This window comes from Bison bison, unplaced genomic scaffold, assembly GCF_000754665.1.
Source record: "Bison bison bison isolate TAMUID 2011002044 unplaced genomic scaffold, Bison_UMD1.0 scf7180017864492, whole genome shotgun sequence".
NCBI lineage: Eukaryota > Metazoa > Chordata > Mammalia > Artiodactyla > Bovidae > Bison > Bison bison.
In genome coordinates, this window is record NW_011495051.1 from 10,894,408 (window position 1) to 10,908,613 (window position 14,206).

At 40.9% G+C, this 14,206-nt stretch overlaps 1 protein-coding gene across 2 annotated transcripts in view; it reads right to left on the reverse strand.

Annotated features, from left to right (window-relative positions):
• The window catches only part of GRM7 (glutamate receptor, metabotropic 7), a 942,809-nt gene that overhangs the window by 47,172 nt on the left and 881,431 nt on the right, over positions 1 to 14,206 (reverse strand). Inside the window, exons 9-10 of one of the 2 annotated variants that reach the window (XM_010828417.1) lie at positions 6,087 to 6,333; positions 401 to 471 (exon numbers count right to left, since the gene is read on the reverse strand). In XM_010828417.1, coding sequence (XP_010826719.1) covers positions 401 to 471; positions 6,087 to 6,333 — 318 coding nt within the window. Of the gene's footprint in view, positions 1 to 400; positions 472 to 6,086; positions 6,334 to 14,206 lie in introns of those variants that run through there. The other variant, XM_010828418.1, reaches the window with a different exon arrangement.

The window sequence follows — 14,206 nt, forward strand, 5'->3', positions numbered from 1 at the left end:
CAAATATTTTTACTAAGCTTTACCTTCTCATCCAAGTTTTCCATATTGTCTTCTCAAACCAGAGTATGAACAAATACATATAAAAATAAGCTCTCACCATTGAGACTTTTAAAGTAGAGTGACCAGCACCAAACCTGCCATTACTGAATCTGGTTCAGGAAATACACATATGCACACACCCAATCACCTGTTCTCCAGAAAATAAACCAGACACGTGACCCACAGCAGCCATCTACACTAAACTCAGCAAACATCTTTGAAAATGTATTTCTTTGTATACATAGATTTTGAGGTCATCATGCACAGTTTTCATGGAAACATTTCTAATTCTCAGTGGAGACAAGAACACACAAATAAACAAAAAGTAGATGTTTCTTACCTTTTGGAAAGCAGGCAAAAGCTATACTGTTGGTGGAATAGTGTACCAAGTAACAGACTTTTGTACACTCTTTCTTACTGGTGGTATACAGTCTACAGGAAAAGTAAATATATAGGTATGTATAAAATAAATGTGCACACAATATTCATTTTTATTCTTTTTTCTCTCCTTTTGGAGAAGAGGCTGCGATAGAGACCACAGACATTATGCCCACTCTCTCAGTGGGTTCAGTAGCTTTTGGTAGACCAGTTGACCACAATTCAGGTACCTCTGAACATGGGAGTATGGGTGGCTTATGGTTTAAAGCATTTGGACTTTACTTGAAGTGAAGCAGGTGAGGGAACCAGCTCCAAAATAATGTATCTACCTGCTCAGAAGGTTATTTTTCTTCTTGTTGATATCCTATTTTTGACTCAGCCTAGACCTTTCATGCTGACCTGCATGATTAGTCCAGAAGAATGAGACAAGTAACATAATGTAGAGAATGTCAGGGATCCAAACAAATGAACAAGCAAAACAAAACAAAAGCCATCACTAATTGACACAGCACAGGAGCATGTTCCAGAATTTTCTTGGCATTGTTACTTGGGAAGATTGTGGTCCCCTCATCCATTTTCTAGCAGTTGAGGGATTTATTGAGCAGCACAAGTTTTTATTTATATATTTTCCTTAAGTATATGCAAAATGATAATTTTCAACAAAGGACCAGAATACAAACTTATATTTAAAATCTTATTATTGATTTTCTGTTTTGGTAGTAAAAGGCCATTCTTCTAAAATGTGCTTCATCACAATATGCTCACTGTCTTAAATTAATCTTTTGCACAGTGTGTGTCCAGCTTCTCTCTCCAAGTCAGTTTATCAGTCATATCGCCCCATATCCAAAAAGGCGGTGTGCCCCAGCTGTCCACATTCCTGCCATCTCTAATCACTAGGAAGGTCCAGAATAAACTATTTGTAACCAGTCCGGGTACTTGAGCAGCTTCTCTGCACTGGCTGGGGCACTGGCTTAGAAAATGGATGGTGGTTTAGAACCAGGTAGCTTAGGGCTGCTCATTCTGTGCACTGCAATCCTTTACAAGGAAAGCATCTGATCAGAGGATAATTCACAGAGCATCTTCTGATTCTGACCACACCAGGCGAGGAAGGTAGCAGTTCCTACCCACCATCTCAATAAAGCCATGCTGCCTCGGTTCATATTATTCATCCAACTGGAAAAAGGTCTTGGTGGCCATAAATAAGCCAAGAACCAAGTCCTCCAGTTGATCTGGCATCTTCAAGTTTGCCATGAACATATATCTGCCCAGTCAACAAGAGAAAGTTGGGAGAGACGAGCCTAACTCAGGATGCAGGTGCGAGAACCAGAGGTTGAGGTGCCCTTCTTTGCAGAGAAGGGGTGTGGAGAAGTCTTCAAGGTGGCCAGATCTAAAGCTCCCCACATTAGGTCACACACTCGTGGTCCTCTAGCAGCAGAACTACGGCTTGTATAAACAAAAATACAGTAAGTGGCGGAGCTACACCCTTAGACCCCCTGCTGTTTTTCATCTGAGCTCAGAAACCAACCAGCATCGACCCAATTCTGGATATTCCATATGGCAGCAATACAGAGATGCATGACAGTTTTTGAGATTTACTTTTTGTTGAATCCATGCAGAAATAACTTTTTCTTTTAAGCAGTGAAATTTGAACTGAAGAGGCAACCTAAGAGGAAAACCAAATTTCTTGGGGAAAAAAATCAAGCAGTGTAGGGGGCAGCTTTAATTTCTGCCCATATTATGCCAACAAATTCATTTTTATATGGATGTATACTTGCTGTATGGAGTTGGATGAATAGAAGTGAGCATGCGCCAGATGATAAACTGCAATGATTAAAAATGAAAACAGTGAAGACTGAAATACACTGAGACTAAGTGTTTAGGGAAACAGGAAGGTAGCTCATCCTATAAATTCAACATCCTTCCAGACACACTCCCTCTGAGAACAGGAGGCAGAACTCTCCCTTTGGAGAGAGAGTCCTTCTTCAGGCCCATGGTCTGTGCTTTTACTTGTTTCTTTTTAACCAGAAAGTTTCCTTTCAGCCAGTAATTTATTTGTCTCTGTTACCAAAGTTCAGAAGTTTGACATGACTTGGAGCTACATTTTGTATTAAGTAATGCAATAATAATATTCTCTCTCATCAAAACAGCCTGGTCTGTTTTCATTGATTGAATTTTCACTACTCTTCTTTCTCTCTATATACTCATTTTTCTATTACTAGGGACTGGTTTTCCGGATATAATGGCTATCTATGATGTCACCATTTTCCATCTTAATGGCTCTTTAGGGCTCATTTAAAGTAACTATAGGTTTGCATTTTTGTCTTACCTCACATATTTCATTCTGTTAAGTTGACTTTGTCCCAGTTCAGCATCATTGCTAAAACCTTGGGAGGTATTTCCAGAATGGGCTCAAACTGAGTGTCCCAGAGTGAAATCCTTGCTTTTATGATCTCTGGCTCTGCTCTCCGATGGAGTCCTCGGAGTCATGGATAGCTATTTAAATTTATTTAAAATGAAGTAAAAATTTCAAGTGTATTTCATCAGTTAAGTAGCCATATTTCAAGTTCTGAATCACCACATGTGACCAGTGGTTTCTACAGTGGACAACACAGAGAACATTTCCATCATTGCAGAAAACTCTACTGGACAGATTTTGTGCAGAAAAGGTCTTCTGACTTTTCTTAGGGACCTTTGAGAGCTGGGTCATCAGAAACCCCAATGTTTGGAGGTACATGAATCTCCTCCTATAATTCAGATGATATCTGGGCACATTATTGATGGTTACTTTCAGGGAGTGTCTACACAAAGCCAAAATAACTAAAATAATTTTTAAAACATCTTTTGGGTTTATTGTGAGACAAAGGCTCTTTTGGATTTCATCTCTTCCCCCCCGCCCTCCTTGAACTATTTATCTTTGTTCTGTGTAGACACCAAAATACCAACAATGACAAAACCCAACAAAACTTTTTCAAGGAGAAGGCATCAGATGAATCCCAAATAGAACGATTGTCATGACTGACACAGGTAATTAAGATACTTGGATTTTTGAGTTGTCAGATGAGGCCTCTACCCAGGCAGCCTCCTTTGAGCTCCTGTCTTTGCAGACAACACAGCAAACAGCAATGCGTCCCACAGCACATTTCACCAGAGTCGGCCACCAGACATCATCATATTCTGTATATGCAAGCTGGAGTGCCAAACAGAGAAGCCCAAAGAGGAATTTCTGCATTAGGATTATCACATATCACTCATGTTGTGGGAAACAGAGCGGCAGAGAGCAGCAAGCGTGGGTTTGGGATCAGACCTGGGTTTCAGACCAAGCTGCCCTGCTATGTGGTGTAGGACTTTGGTGATAGTCCCTGATCTTCCTGAGCCTGGGATTCTTCAGTAAAAGGACAACAATGGTCACTGGCCTACAGAGTTATCAGGAAGAGTAAGAGAGATCTCCCACCCAGAGCATTCTATTTAATGTCTATCTCAAAGGATAACAGATGTGTTTTTGTTATTATCAGGGTCATGTGAATATGAACATTTTAACAGCCAGTAGCATACTCCACACAGCCTCAACAAGGGTAGATCCTCATCATTAAAGGCTAGAAACAGTAGAAATGTTATTTGAAAGCTAGTTATTTTTAAGTAGCGCAGTATTAGATTAATTATCCCAATTCAAAGTTGCTAATTTGATCATTAATTTTCAATACATATAGACTTTTGATCATGTTTTCTTTTTATCAGTATTGGCCATATGTTGTTAAATGTGTATGTCTGCACAAATATAAATGTAACACTGCTATTAGAGCATCTTCAGGGTAAGGGTTTTGTACAATGCAAATCCTGCAAGGGGTCCTAGAATCAAATGCTATAGACGTATAACCATGTAGTATATTTAACAATACATATAAATAGATACATCAATATGTTCACGGAAGTGTTTATTGGCCAGTTTCATCTACCTTGTGGTGTTTGGTATGCCTTTAACCTTTTTACCTGTTCAGAAGTGGAAGAAAATTAACATGCAATTGACATACATATCTCCAGATGCCTGAGACATGATGATATGCATATGACCTAGATATTATTATCTCCATTTAATACATGAGCATGCTGAGCTTGAGGAAAACTCAGTGATTGTCAAAGCACACAGCTGCTGAGTGGAGTGGCTGGGCTTTGAACTGAGGTCTGTCTCAACCCAAAGTCTTTTCCTATACCCCAGTGATTGTCACAGTGATTCTCTCTCTATTCCCCTTCCTGGAACTGACCGTTTGTTCTGCACACATAAGAACAGAGCCTATACCTCCATGGTTTCTCCCTCCTCTCCCCTGTCCCCAAATCTCTTCTATTGAAACATCTAAGTGAAGCCCATGATGTTGGTAATGGGCCTTTGTTTCCTTGTCTACAGACTTTCAAGCATTCACTGTATTTATTCAGCTAACTATTGAGAAATGGATTGGGCTGAGATCATGGATCTTTGTATGGCTATTGTCAAAAGCTATCAGGGCCAAACTCAGTTGTTTGCTGGTTTTTAAAGATCTCAGTTGTAGAGCATCAAGGAGTACCTCAGAGTATCCAGAACAGGAATTGCTTTCTGCTTGGCAGTAAATCTTTGGGTACAACAAAATCAGGTCATAACTGGACAGTGAGTCTTGAATGGCTTAATGGCTAGCCCGAATCCTCCTCTAAATAAAACAGGAAACATCATGAACATACCAATCTGCTTCATTCTATACGCACTAAGTTGGTTCAGTTGTGTCCGACTCTTTGTAGCCCTATGAAGTGTTGTCTTGGAAAACCAATCCTGGAAGTAGTATGTTTAATTTGCAATTCACTCTTACCACCATAGTACTAACAAAGTTAGCAAGTGGGAATTTTAAGCATTTAAATCCGGCTAAAATTGTCTTTCTTTTTCTTTTCCTTTTTTAAACAAACTAGCGTCTGTATGTCCATATTCTTTGCAGTCATTTGCAGGGATGGCTAAAGGCCATGCAGGATTTGCAGACAAGCCACAAAGATATAAAATCTGGCATTTCCTGCTTAATCTCACCTCAAATACTTTATTTTTCATGGGCTAAAACTCCTCTGCAATGATCTGGCAGATGCTTTCCCACATGGGGAGGCCATTAGCATGGTGGTGTCTGGGCCTGTGTACCTGGATGGAAGTTTGCCTGTTCCATTAAATATCTGATGTGCTTTCTTTACTAAGGCTTCCTTAGTAAAGAATCGTAAGTTTCTCCACACTCATGCTCCAGTGGAAAGAAATTATGCTTCCAAAGTTCTTAAATATTTCAATTTCATCTCTATTGCTACAGTTCCATGGGGTGTCCGGGGTTCCCTAGCAGGAAGTTGATCCCCTAAGAGGAAGGGAACAAGGAAGGCGGCTCAACAGCTGTGTTGATGTCAGTTGGAGGGCTTGGGACCAAAGGATAAGAAGCCAGGGATGGGGGAGATTTCACACATCTGAAGCAGAGCCTCTGAAAGCTGCTTCCCGACAGGGAGCAAAAAGGAGGTGGTGAGCACACTCTTAGGAGCAAACGGCAGCATTCGCCAAGGCAACCCAGCCGAGAAGACAAGAGCGCGCACGGCCTTTCTCCAAAGAAAGGCAAGCATACACCACATCTGCCAGAGCTTCCAGATGCAGGATGAGGAGACAGAAGGAAAGGAGAGGTACTTACTGTTTGGGTCTACATTTTCACAAAGCTCTGTCTTGGCCTCACCGTTGGGTCTGTCACTGGGCTTGTGTGACAGCCGTGATGACATGGTGGCTGCCGTGACCACTGCCTTGAAACTTCGCTTCCGTTTCTGGACATTGAGTTCAGGGTGGAAAATGATGATGTACACTTTCGGCATGTATAGCATCCCCAGCGCCACTGATGCACTTAGGTTCATGGAGATTGTAAGCGTGGTGGTTTGTATGTAGAGCTAGGAGACATAACACACAAGACACTATTACAAATAAAATGGCTGCAGAGGGAGGCTGAACACCTAACGTGATGCCAAGCACGACCATGACAGGGAGAGGAAGCATAAACCCTGGGGAGACAGAATGGCTCTGCACATTTCTTGGCGAGTTTACACATAAATATCATTGGCTTAAAGTCATAGGGTAGCTCTGAGTGCAGGTCTGTCCTGGAAAGTCTGCTTTGTAGAGGTTCAGCGTCAACCTTGCATCAGATCTGAAGTACCTTTACTCAGAATGGCAACTGGATATGAAACCAGGAAGGTCATATTTGCAATCTCGAGTAAGGGGTAGTTTTTTCCTACCCCCCATACATTAACAAAACAATTAACATTACATGATCTCTTACTGCACAGATACCCTGGGACCTTATTTGAAAAAGTCATTATGTCAACACATGTATTTTTCTGTATTTTTTTTTTTTTTGAAAGGATTCACCTTCATCATGCCTACAGAGTAGTGAGCTGAGTTTCCTTGGAAAGTAAGCCCTTCTTGCTTCATTCTGGTTTACAGAGCATCAATGGGCAAGACCAAGACCTAGTGATATTGGCTTATAGAGTTGCTAAGGGGCTACAAAACCTTGCCCTGACATGTGTTATGTGTAGTTCAGATGGTGCTCGCAGCTGTCCTTGTGTTCTTTCGCTTCTTGAGAAATCAGTAGAGCCACCCATTCACTCATTCTTCACTGTGTTATATCATTGTCTTGCCTAAAGTGGAAAAGATGAGGGTTGAAGCGGATGAGGAAGAGTAAGATCAGTAAGGGGAAAGCTACAGACAGCTTGACTTGGTCCGTTTGCATTTATGAAGTGCCTTGTCATGATTCATAGCCCACCATTCACTTAGATACGTCTGTGGTTTTCATGACTTCTAAAGCCTAGACTCACTGTGAGGTGACGGGTGTGCTCCTTAACTTGATTGTGGAAATCATGTCACAATATCTACATATGTATATTACATCATCACAGTGTACCTCTTAAAAAATGTTATATAACCTAAACATATGCAATTTGTATTAATCAGTGATAACCTCAGTAAAGCTGAAAATAAATGAATAAATAAATAAACCGGTAAAAAATAGGTAGGTAAATAAATTAGTACATTTCAAGTACATTTAAAAAGAAAAGTTCAAGTGACCAGTTCCTATAGCCTTTTACATCAGTGGAAAACCTAGTCTCTTGACAATGCATTTGATCATGGTTTTCCACAACGGTGTCTTCCTATGTGTCTGAGGATAAAATCCCCCATCTTTAATGGGTTTTACAAGGGCCCACATGGTCTTTCCCCTTGTCTGGTTTCTCAGACTAATTGTCCACCACTCTCCTCACCTCTCTCCTTCCTCTCTCCCCAGGATTTCATCCACATGGCCCTCCTTAAGTTCTTGAAGATGCTATGCTTATTCAACCACAGACTTTTCTACAGGCAGGTGTGTGATTTTTATTTATTATTGTTTCCTTCTGTGTGGAATGTTCCTCTACATTTTAGAACATCCATTCCAGCCTGCCTCCCCCACGACCTTAACTCTCAGCCAGCTTCTTTAATGACATTTGTTCAGTCACTAAGTCATTTCCAACTCTTTGTGACCCCATGGACTGCAGCACGCCAGGCTTCCCTGTCCTTCACTATCTCTTGGGTTTTACGCAAGTTCATGTCCATTGAGTCGGTGATGCTATCTAACCATCTTGTCCTCTGCTGCCCTCTTCTACATACAGGCCTTCAAAACACTGTTGTTTTTAGGTCATGGCTGCCTGTTTGTAATCCTCTACCCACTAACCTGATCATCTGAACGCCCATCTCTCAAACTGAGCCACAAGTTCAGTGAAGGCAGTGATGATGGGTAGTGGTGTCACTGTGCCTGCGGTGCTGACGGACAGTAGGCACTTAAGAAGCACACAGTGGATGAGCTCCTGTGTTTGGATAAGAGGCACCTTCTTCCTCCTGATGACTCAGTGGTCAGACAGCCTTTCTCTAAATATACAGGGATTGCCATCAGATCTATTAGCTGCCTGGCCATTTCTGACTTTAGTTCTTCAATCTGGGTCTCTGGAGAAGAAATTAAAAGAGACTTTGCTTTTCATCTGGAAGGAATACTGTTTTCCAGCAAACATTAATTTGAATGTGCGTGTTTCTGAATGCTTTACAGGAGCTGGCAGCCGTTAACTGTATAATGCGTAATAAATGTAAAATATAAAGACAACAATATTGAATTAATGATCCTTTTGGTTGTGAACTAGACCATATGTTTAAAGCTCATCTTTTCCTATTAGAATACCTTTAGACTTTCATCTCCATTCTACCCTGCTGCCCACCCTGTCCAAGAAAGTCTTACCCTGAAACAGAGGTTTATGAACTTAGACGCTGTCATTTTGTCCCCCATGGTCACTGCTGTCATCCTGCTAATAAGGGCTTTGCAAACCATGGATTAGCCAGTCTAAGAAAGAAAGGGATCTAAACTGACCCATGGGATCTTAAGCTTTCCTTCTATTTCTCCACTCAAAAGCAAATTTTGCAGTTGAAGAAACCATCTGTAGTTTATTGAGTTTATGACTTATATACATAACTTGTATACTTTATACATATGTAAATATTTGTGCTGGTCTGTGTATACATACATGCTTTTTCTCAAGAAAGACCTCTTAGTCATTTAGGACTCTAGTAGCAAAGTTGCTTATTTTATGGAGTCTGTAATTTTGTTCTTGTCAAGCTGGAATCTATCAAGACTTTGATACTTGTTTTGACATTTTTGTAATTTCGGGGGACATTTCAGGAATCTGTGAAAACCAACAGGAATATCATTGACCATTAAGGGACAAATTTCTGTCCCTTAATCCTTTATGTTGCAGAGTGGTTAGGAATGAAGACTCCAGAGCTAATCTGAGTTCAATTCCCGTTTACTAGCTTTGTGACCTGGGACAAATTATTTTGCCTCTGTCTGCCTTAGCTTCCACATCTATAAATGGGGATGATAACATGAGCCCCCCTACCTCATGATGTTGTTGTGGTGATTAAATGAGTATTTGTAAAGTAGGATAGGACCTAGCATGTAGTAAGTATTATGAAAGGATTTTTAAATAAGTTACATACGTAGAAAGACAGGAAGACCTCAGTCTGCAGAGAACCCAGAGGTACTTGTTCATGGGGATACAACCCAGCTCAGCCCCAGGAAGGGAACTCAGTTGCTCTCTTCTTGGCCTTTGGTGGGATGTTTGCTTTTTGACTCTGAGTTTTCACCCTAGAAGCCCTTTTAGTACAATTTTTTTAAGCAAATTCCAACAGTTAATTTATTTTTGATTAGAGGATAATTGCTTTACAATATGTTGTATTGGCTTCTGCCATACAACTATGTGAATCGGTCATAAGTACATATATGTCCCCTCTCTTGAACCTCCCCCTGCCCCTCACTCCCCACTTAAGTGAGGTGGATGAATCTAGAGTCTCTTATACAGAGTGAGGTTAGTCAGAAAAAGAAAAACAAATATCATATATTAAAACGTATTTATGGAATCTAGAAAGATGGTACTGGTGAGCCTATTTGCAGGGCAGGAACGGAGACGCAGACATGGAGAACAGACTTGTGGGGAAGGAGAGGGTGGGATGAATTGAAAGATCAGCAGTGAGCATAAACATTACCATATGTAAAACAGGTAGCTAGTGGGCAGTTGCTGTATGATGCAGGGAGCTCAGCGTGGTAATCTGTGGCGGATTACAACATATTTATTTTTTAGTCTCAAGGCTATTTCTGTTTTATCCAATGCTTATTGTCAAATGAGCAATGCGGATTGTAGAATTACCCTGTTTGATTTTCGATATTTTATATCATTTTGCTTTATCTTCCTTATACTTTCTTGAGAGATGTAAAGGTGTTAGTGGTTGATTTTGGTCTCTCTTACCAGCACATAGGGGTCTAGCACATACAGCTTTACTGGGGTCAGCTCCTCCCCCATCCCCTGTCCCAGACTGCCCTTGTCCCATCTGGCTGTCTGAGGCTCATTGCCTCACCATGGTCCATCCTTGATGGCCTGAGCTCATGGGAAAGAAGCTCCCTGCCTCGCAGTGTTGGGATACTTAAGCCTGAATTGTATTATCTACTTCAATACATTTCCACCAGTTTCTTTTCCTTGGTTGAATGTGGCTTTCCTCCCAAGCACCATGTGTAACCCAGCTTGTACAACTAAGGAAAATGTGGGCAAAGGGTTCCAAGTCAGGTGGTGTTTTACACATTTCTCTACCAAGCAGTGTTCTTCAAGTCTGATAAACAGAACCTCTGGCTCTCAGTTTCCTCATTTGCAAACTGAAGATAACAATGGTTTAGGGTTCAAATGCTGACTCTGATGACCTAATTCATTTTATATATGGAAAGTGCTTAGTACAATGCCTGGGAAACACGTATACATGAAATATGAGCTGCTAATATTTATATTCTGCCGAATATTTATATCAGGATATTGGTGTGTAGACCTTAAGATAAGTCTTCCTTAGTATTCGCTGTCATATATTTTAAACTTTTAATGTACGTCTTAGTAATTAACTAGAATGTAGGGTCTAAAAAGCCAGGCCTATTCATGTCCTGTCTGATTGACATGTGCCAGCAAGTATACCATTAGAGACACAGCTTTGTGCTGAATTCAGGGCCAGGAAAAGCCCAGCTAAATCTGCCCCGTGCATTTTCTCATCTTGGTCTAAAAGTTCATTATCACATAAATGTGACTGCAAAGCCCCATGAGATGTCATTGTTGCTTTATAAATAGATGTTGCACTGAGGGTTATTGGCGGTCTCCTCCTGTAAGTATTGATCGGTAAAATACTAGGAAATTCAAAAAGTCTAGATTGCTCCTGAACAAACTTTGCATGTTGCCAACTCTTCGTCAAAGTTTCAGAATCAGTTTAATTGAAGACAGTTTTGAGAGATTCCTGTGCATGTCGCTAACGACTTCATGGTATAAATTCACCGGTAGCTGTATTTTCCAGATAGGCTATGTGACAGAGACTTTTCTTTTCCAGTGTTGGTACATCATCCACTTACCACTTGCATTTTCAGTGAGATTAGTCACCCTCGGCATCCATGAGGGATTGATACCCAGACCTCCTGAGGATACGAAAATCTGAGGAGGCCCAGGTCCCTATATAAAATGATGCAGTATACATATATGTACCCTCGTATACTGTAAATCATCTCTAGATTAATTATAATACTTGATGCAGTGTAAATGCCATGCCACACCTGCTGCTCAGTCATGTCCAACTCTTTGCAACCCCATAGATTGTAGCCCAGCAGGCTCCTCTGCCCATGGGGTTTTCTAGGCAAGAATACTGGAGTGGGTTGCCCTTTTCTTCTCCAGGGGATCTTCCTGACCCTGAGAAAGAACCTGTGTCTCTTACATCTCCTCCATTGAGGTGGATTCTTTACCACTGTGCCACCTGGGAAGCCCAAATGCTATGTAAATAGTCATAAATACTACGTAAATGATATGTAAATAGTTGCCAATATGCTGAAAATTCAAAGTTTGCTTTTTGGAGCTTTCTGGAAATTTTTTTTCCCCAAATATTTCTCACCTGCAGTTTGCTGAATCCATGGATGTGAAACCCATAGATACAGAGGTATCCACAGTGGTGGACAGCGGTAGGCCACTACCAAGTAGCCACACAGGCCGCTGTAACAGTGGCAGAGCATTCTTTCTGTAGTCAGGGAGCCACATTCTAGTGGCAGAAGGAACACAGCCTAGAATCAAATATGCAAGGTGTCGACACTGCTCACCAGTCCTTTTTCCCACAGTGTGTACTCGGCCCCGCCTGCTTGTCCCTGGGCATGTCCTTTGCTCACCTTTTCACCTCTGATACCCTGTTTTGCATTTGATGTTCAGTCCAAAGTCTCCTTGTACTTAAAGTGTACCTATAACCCAATTTCCCCCATAAATCTAGTACTTTCATTGTGTAATTTTGCAAAGCATGGTGACTTCTAAGAATGCATATGTCACATTTAGCAGAGCTGATTGGATAATAAACTCACTGCCTGCACTTCACTAAATTCTGGTTGCACAGTAAGTTCTACACTTGAAGCAAGTGTTGGATATTAGAAATAGCCTTGGCATTCATGGAGGATTGTTCTAAGGAAAGCGATTATCTGTAGTCTGTTAGTCGTCATCATCATCATTGTCGTTATTTTGCTATTGTGTGTGGGTCTCTACGGAGAAGGCAATGGCACCCCACTCCAGTACTCTTGCCTGGAAAATCCCATGGATGGAGGAGCCCAGTAGGCTACAGTCCATGGGGTCGCCAGGAGTCAGACACACTGAGCGATTTCGCTTTCACTTTTCACTTTCATGCACTGGAGAAGGAAATGGCAATCCACTCCAGTGTTCTTGCCTGGAGAATCTCTGGGATGGGGGAGCCTGGTGGGCTGCCATCTCTGGGGTTGCACAGAGTCAGACATGACTGAAGTGACTTAGCAGCAGTGGGTCTCTAGCTCTTTATTTCTAGAGTTGAGGCCGTAATGCTAGCTGTCTTATAAGGTTGTTGGGATCGAATTGGTGGGCCATTGTGAAATACACAGGAGGGTGCCTAGCATGTACGAACCACTCAACCAAGGCTGTCAGTATCGATGATTGATTTATTAGCTATAACATAAAATGACTTGTTTTCTATGTTGTTCTCTTTCATATCATTTTAGTATTAATACACTTTGAAATGATCATCTTTCTTATGGAATCCACTGAATGACAACCTATTTTAGGGAAAAACATCTCATTAAGTTTGCTTCTATTTTGTTTGAAAATCTGTTCAAACCCCTATCCTGTCATCGACTATTATGAGAAATAACCAATTAAATACATTCCCAGGTGACCACTGAAAACTGGGACAAGGAGGCTTTCATAGAGTCTTTGGTAGGATGGGAGAAGTTTCACAGTTCTCATGACATCCCAAAGTCTGTACAACAAAAATGAAAACTGTGTCTGATGTAAGCAGAGTAGAGATAAAGCATGCATTATTATCTGACAAATGTCTGGAACACCCATGTGTCTAAATTTAAATGCAAGTTCTTAGCAGTTAAGACCAGTGTTTTTGATCCTTGCCACCTGGACCCCTTGGTTCCTAATCAGAGTCACCATATTTGTGAGAAATAATAATGACACATGGCTGGAAATAAGACAGGGTGTTTCCAGTAAGACTTCCTCAGTTTCCAGAGGGTCAACATGCTGAAGGCTTTTGCACAGTAATGAAATAATGCCTGATGATAAAAGGATTCAGTATAATGATGAGGAAAGATACTTGCATCTTCTGGAGGGATGGTGTAATGGGAAAACAAGATCTTTCTTGTTAGAAGTGATTTCAAACTTGGCCTTGGATTATTGGTTGGTGACTATGGGCAAACTACTTCACCTCTGACAAGTCAGTCAAAATTCAAACCAAAGAAATTTGTTACCAGAGTGTCTGATATAAAAACTCTCATTCTACCATGACCATAGAGACATTCTGACCATTTGGAATATTAAAAGATAGTATACTGCCTGGTGGCATGCACAAAAAATGGAAGAGTCTTTATTAGAGTACATGGCACCATCTTTGGCAGATGATTTTCATGCTGTTCCATTCAAACCTGTTATCTTTGAATAGGCAATTTGTAAAGAGTAACAGACAATATCTATAAAATAATACAGATACACATTCCAAATATTTTGGGACACACTCTGTGGACAGGTGTATGGCGTGAAATTATAAATAACGGAAGCAACTGGATGATTATTCAGAAAACGAAGATCATGGCATCTGGTCCACTTCATGGGAAATAGATGGGGAAACAGTGGAAACAGTGTCAGACTTTATTTTTCTGGGCTCCCAAAT